The 7,058-nt window shown below is 32.8% G+C and overlaps 1 protein-coding gene across 1 annotated transcript; it reads right to left on the bottom strand.

The window, feature by feature from the left end:
• Positions 1-1,087: 1,087 nt before the first annotated feature.
• LOC149165329 (laccase-12-like) lies at positions 1,088-6,383 on the bottom strand. The gene is made up of 6 exons (XM_089431118.1): positions 6,134-6,383; positions 5,685-5,836; positions 4,555-4,799; positions 4,174-4,302; positions 2,722-3,666; positions 1,088-1,485 (listed from the first exon to the last, which is right to left on the bottom strand). Exons 1-6 carry the CDS (start codon positions 6,272-6,274, stop codon positions 1,355-1,357), a joined length of 1,743 nt encoding a protein of 580 aa, XP_089287244.1. The 5' UTR covers positions 6,275-6,383; the 3' UTR covers positions 1,088-1,354.
• Between the last annotated feature and the right edge of the window lie 675 nt (positions 6,384-7,058).

Raw genomic sequence — 7,058 nt, 5'->3', positions numbered from 1 at the left:
ACAGAATTATAAACTGGAATTCCTTATAAATGCTCTAATTTATGTTATCAAATACTTTCCATGTCTTCTACTCTTATACTTATAACATAATTCTTAGTGCTTTGTTGTGAGATTCATTTTCCATATTTTGTCTCCACATCTTGATGGTATCCTGTCTAAGAAGTTATATTCTATCTTGCCTTTGTTAAGGGTTGTTTATGTATCCTGTAGTTAGCATCCTATACACCAGACTCCATGCCCAACAATCCTTGTTCTCCTCTTTCCTAACCAATTTCATTCTACAATTAAAATTTGGTCAGTGAGCTTAATGACCTGCTACTAAAGTGACCGTGAGTGGTAGAGTTTTAAAGAGAGATCCCCCTTTCAGGTTATAAGGGCTAGCTTTTAGACTCCAAAGTGGTTTGAGGTTACCTTAGATTTTTCCCTCTACAACCACAATTTCTTCTAAGTGATAACAAAATGTATAGATACAACATAGGTGGATTGTATGAATTGTTTTGAGTATATTCATTTCCTTCAGTAAAAAAATCTTTCTTCCTCCCCAGGGTAATTAGAACTATTATTTTATATATTCATTATAATTTGCACATATATATATCCATTTTTAATTAATAAACAAATTCAATGATATTTTGTATATTTTAGAATTTATATTTTTATGTTTAAAAGTTTAATATAATTTTGGAAAAATATTAAATTTGTGAACAATATTTATAAAACAATCAAAATTATTTCATCCTCTGCTTTAACATCATTTTAAAATCGTTTAGCTATACAAATCAGTGGATTATCTTACATTGACGGTCTCATTAAAACACCTTAAATCATTGGAATTTTTTCCCTAAAACACAGTCTAACCTAAATTATTAACCTTAAACACAGTCTCACCTTAATTATTAACCTGAAGCACAGTCTAACCTTAACTATTAAAATAAAAAGTAACATATATACATCTTAATTTAATAAACATCTTATTTAATCACTAAATACAGTGTAAAACCCCTGTTATTCACTAAAACCAAGATATATTTATATTTGATCGATGTTACAAAGCACACGGCCACACCTAAATATGTATCGTACAAAATTTTACAGAAATGATTGCTACGCTTCGTTATTCATACACCAGACCTTTCGCGGTTTTATTGCAGATGGAAAATTCTGAGCACCATTATTCATACACCAGACCTTTCGCGGTTCTATTGCAGATGGAAAATTCTGAGCACCATTACACAATATACAGATGCATTTATTCCTGCTACCAAGTACTTCCAGCTGGTTTTTATAAAGCATTTGCAGAGTCCTTATCACACACTAACTGAAACTTATGATCCAGTTCATAGTATCTCATTCTCTAACACGGGGGAAGGTCTGGAGGTGGCGGCTCCAACGTTGCCAAAGGACTGTCGCCGTTCCTCACCAGAAACACCATATTCAATCCCCACGTTAAATGGTCATCGAGGTGGCAGTGCAGAAACCATACTCCTGCTCACCCAACAGTAAATGTTATATTAAGTTGTGATATGTTATTGAATTAAATATCAACAAAACATTTGATTCAAATAAAATTGTTAAGATTAAATAATATTGTTAAGATTATGAGTAATAGTGTCGCACGAATCTTATAAGAACCGTGAGTACCGCTTGTCTTATAAGAACGGTGAGTACCGCTTGTTTCTACAGGTTTTATAGTGAGATGGGTCATTCGCATAGAATTAGCTGTTTCTACTTATATTTGTTAAAACTTTCATAAAATTCAGTTATTTAATTAGATGAATCTTATATGAGTATGATCGTGCAACATTCTTTAGTAATGTGAAGGTCACCAAATTCTGTGTGCAAAAATTTAGCCATGTTAAGGCTGGTGTAGCCTAAGTTGGGTGTCATCTTGGGGTGAGTTTGATAACTTAGATGCCTCTCAAATCAAAAGTTAAGCATGAAGTCATCTCAAGACTCATACAACTTAGCAAAAACAAAAACAAAAAACTTAGATGTCTCTCAAGCCAAAGGTTAAGCCTATCATCATCATCTCACAACTCACACAACTTAGCAAAAGCCACAAAAACAAATCCAACCATGTTAAGGCTGGTGTGGCATACCTCTCAAGCCAAAGGTTAAGGGTGCAGTTATCTCACGACTCACACAATTTAGCAAAAAAAAAAAATCCAACGATGTTAAGGCTAGTGTGGCTAAGGCTAGGTGTGATCCCTCGGTGATTTTGATGTCTTAGATGTCTTTCAAGATTAAGGTTAAATGGACAATCATCTCAAGACTCACACAACTTAGCAAACAAACAAAAAAAACTAATCAGGTTAAAGTTCTTAAAATTCATACAACTTAACAAACAGACAAAAAATAAATAATTTTAACTCTGCCCAAAATTAAATCTACACACAACTTAAGAAACAAAAAAAACCTAAAAAATTGGCTTTACTAAAAAGAGAAATAACTTATGTACCTTAATCTATACAATTTTATTTTATAATAATTTTGTAATTTTGTAATTTGATAGATTTAGCTTTGTTTCTTACGATTTTAAAATATTTCACAATCTATAAGTCCCTACCAATCTATACAATAATAAAATTGAAATGCAAGAACAAATTTTCTAAAGCATATTAGAATTTGCAATAGCTTACTCGCTTATACAATAATAAAATTGAAATGCAAAATTAATATAGATATATAAAATTGAAATGCAAAATTAATATAGATATATACCTGGATTGTCAGCTTTGAATCTTATGGCAACCCACCCGCTTACTGGAGCGATTACTGTGTTGCGCTGTGGAGGATCAACCAGATTAAACTTAAGCGGGTCGGTTACTGGGTTATAGTTCCCGAAACCTTGTCCCACCACGTAAAAATTGTAACCATGAAGATGCATTGGATGGTTCTCTGCCACGAAGATGTTTGTTGTCTGGAAAACCAGTTGCACTGTAGAATTGTAACGAAGCACTTTCACTTCTGTTCCAGAGCCAGGAACCCAAAGTCTTTTGGGTATATCCTCCGCTGTGTAGTTGAATTTAAGGGGAGGATCTGATGGAAAATCCGTGGTAAAAACATCATTAATGGCGAAAACATTAGCCTCAAGCAGGGCAATGTTGGGCGTTGTAAAGGATATGTTGTTCATGCTAGCACTCAGCCTGGTTCCGTTGGGGCCTTCACAGGTCTCCCCAGTGGCACAGGGAAGCAATCCCAGTCCAACTGTGGAGATGAGGCTTTCATCTATACTTTGCGGAACGTCCACTGGGTACTCTTGGGAAGCCAGGCTTCTCAGTGCTCTGCTAAATTTAGTGACAGTATCAGTGTCGTTGTAGAGTGGGAGGCTAGGCAGAATGGGAGAAGTAGAACTTTGTTGGCCCATGTACTCTAGAATTGCAGTCGTTGTGGTGTTGTCGAAATCACCAGCTTGCTGGTTGTTATATGCTCGGGATGCCATATAATACGTGCCAACAGGCTGGTCTGCAGTGAGAAGAACATCTGTAGTCTGGCCAGCAGAGATGACGAGTACATCTGTTTTGTATGGTTTGGTGTAGGAAGCATCCACAGCTACAACTGTAAATTCGTGGCCTGCTATCTTGAAAAAGTGCCCACTATTGAGTGCAGCATTCACGATTCGCAGAAGGTACGTTTCTCCGCTCTCTACAGGGGCCCGAAATGTTTCTGCATCAGAGGATAAATGTTTAGAAGCTGAATTTTATATTTCTGGAATATCTTGAAATCTGATAATCATAAGAGAGGTTAATTGTTCCTGGTTTTTTAGAATATTTTGAAATTTGACAATCAGAGAGAGATTTCCAAAATATTTTGAAATCTGAAATTCAGAAGAGAGATTAATTATGGGCAGATTTTGGGAATATTTTGGAATCTGACAATTCGACAAAAAAAAACAAAAATGAAAAAAGAAGAAAGAAAAAAAAAGAAGTGGTCAAAGTCAATTGTTTGACCCTCTCTTCACCCTAATTTCAAAACTCTGAAAATCTTGAAATTAGATACCCATGTTGGAATGGGGTTATTTTTTCTAATAAATTAAAAAAACTTTCTTTAACCAAAAAATAAAATACAATTATACATTTAATTTAGTTTAACTTAATTGCTATCTTAAAATTAAACTATTATTGAGAAAAAAAACATCCAACTAAATTATATATAAAATTAAAAACTTAATACCAGATGTGGAGCAGGGATACAGATCTCCTGGCTGTCCATTTATGGTAAAGGCATCCGATAAATTGGGCGCACCACCTGTCAGAACTGCTTGATTTATAACAGTGACAGGATCTTTATTCCACCATTCTCCTGTTCAATAACATTGAGATGAGACTAACTATCAAGGATACATCATAATTCAGAAGTACACTTTCTATTTTAATATATTAATATAAAAAATTAAAGATATAACATTTGTATATTGAATCTGATAACAACTCATTCTCTATTATGATTGGAATTACATAGCAATTCAGAAATATTCTTTCCCTATTTTAATAGGTTAATATGAAAAATCAAAGTACAAACATTTGTATATTAAATCTGATAACAGCTCGTTACCTATTATGATTGGAATTTCTGCTCTAGGTTTAGGAAAGGGATATGAGCTTCCTTTCTTAGGATAGATTACGAAAGCTCCATGCACAGTAGCTCGGAGCCATGAGACATGAGCATGCCACCACACGGTTCCTTCTTGTTCAGTAATGGTGAATCTGTATGTATAACGTCCACCAGGTTGAATGGGGCATTGTGTAATATATGCAGGTCCATCAGCCCACCCTGTACGCAACTGCTTCACTCCATGCCTGATACATATGACGATTAATCTTATACTTTATATCATTAAAATTATATATAACAATAATATATCTGCTCCTTGACAGGTGCTTGCTGCATTAGTGAAGTGTAATATCGATAAGATTTTTAATAATAATAATAATAATTTAAAACCATAAATATTTTAAATACTATGATGTTAGTAAATCTAGGTCATTCTTATTTGGGTTTGCAGATTTGGAACTATTCACAAAAGTTGAGAAACAAAGTAATTAGGTATTATTATAAAAAATGTAGATTTAAAAAATATTAACATGGACAGTAGTAAAATCAAACAATTAACTGAATAAGTTCAGTTGAGTTTTTCAAAATATAATAAACAAAATAAATGGGTATCATTATCAGAAAGCAGATTTAAAGCATATCAATGTAAACAACAGTAAAAGCCAAATGATTAACTAAAAAAGTCAAAACAATTGACCTCAAATCATGATTGCTTCACTCTTATCTTTTCAAAATTTCAAAACTTTCCAAAATATAAAATATATTTAAATTCAACTGTAAATGTGAGTTCTAACAATAAAGCTGCATAAACCTATACAACAGTTAGGTCAAACAATTGACCTCCTTACTGTATGTAACATTCTAAACAAAATTTGCAATAAAGATAAATTCAACATAGTGTAAACTGTAAGTTAAACAAAATTTGCAATAAAGATAAATTCAACATAGTGTAAACTGTAAGTCAAACAATTGACTTATCAGTTGGATTCTAATATATTATCAGAATTTGCAATGGAAATAAGTTCAACCCAAAGTAAACTGTTTACTTAGATTTTATTTTCAAAGTATTTCAGAATATAAAATCTGCAACGATGAATGTCAAATCTAACAGTAAAGCTGCATAAACATACCAATGAAGAGTGGCGTTGTACTGAGCATTGTTATAAACTGTAACAACAACGCTGTCTCCATTGTAAACATAAAGAGTTGGACCTGGGAACTGTCCATTGATGGTGATTATTGTATGCTGCTCGCACAGCCTGGTAACTGTCTTCGGTTCAATCTGTGTAGCAAAAATAAAATCATCGATATAAAGATGTGAAAAAGGGAATTGGTGAGCGCAGATTTATTTGGGAAAATTATTTTTTGACTTTAATTTAGTTAAGTGTAACAATTTATTTTTCTGTAAACATATTAGACTTAAACTTGGGTAAGAAAAATAACAACTATTAAGCTTAATTACCAAACTAAATTCAATTAACAAAACCATTAAATATTACTATTACTTCGGCCTATTTCCACCCTATTTCCATGCTTATAGGTGTAAAAAATAAACTTGAAAACAATTGAGCCAACTTACAGAGAAGATATAATTGTGGATTTCAGCGTTCGTGATGGCAGGTAAATAGACAACTAATGAAAGTAACAATACAAGCCTGCTTGAAGATAGGCATTCTGATTTCAGAGACATCGTTGCAGGAACCAGATGTCCTGTAAGCATATATTACAACAACAGCAAAGCCTGAAAGAGGTAGCTAACCAATTTCATTCACTGTCGGCACTGAAACTGATCAATGCTAAATAGAAAGTTGTGGGCAGGAACGGTGGAAATGATCTCGTCCTTTTATAAGGCATTTTCCACTGTGAGATTAAAAATCTAACGTGAGAATCTCCAATCAAATGCAATTTGACATGAGCTCTTCTTGTGGCTGTCATTTTAAGAAATCTGATCAACTGAGATTTAAAAAGCACTACGCATAAGTTGTCAAATTGAAATAAAAAATTGATGGGTGCAAACTCCACTAACGATTTGTTAAGGATTTCCTCGATTGTATGGCTGGTTTGTTTTTTCTCCAACTGCTTCAAAGCTTCATCTTGTAATGATGTTGAAAAAATAATTCAGGATCAGATAAGCATGAAAAATCAATAATTCTTCTGCCCCACACCGTCCTATTTAATGAATAGAATGTTCTCATCCTTCCCTTCCATCCTTAAAGTATGTGACATGTATAACACTTCAATCAATGAAGAAAAATAAAGGAATTATATATATACTTGAATTTTTATTTTATTTTAAATTTTATTGGTGGTAAAGGATATTATAGAACATTTATTTTAAATTTTATTGGTAGTAAAGGATATCATAGAAAATGTCTTGTATGGGTTATGAATTTGCATTCTACTATATTATATTTATGGAAACAAGCTTAATTTTTGGTATATAATGTAAGATTTTATAATTGAAATAGAAATCACATTGAATATAAAAATGAATTTCCAAATCC

This window comes from Pinus tabuliformis, chromosome 5_1 (genome assembly GCF_031772625.1).
Source record: "Pinus tabuliformis cultivar Carrire ecotype Pingquan chromosome 5_1, CPIR1, whole genome shotgun sequence".
Classification (NCBI taxonomy): Eukaryota; Viridiplantae; Streptophyta; class Pinopsida; order Pinales; family Pinaceae; genus Pinus; species Pinus tabuliformis.
The sequence above is the reverse complement of the archived record's forward strand: the minus strand, read 5'-3'. Positions and strand labels throughout refer to the sequence as shown.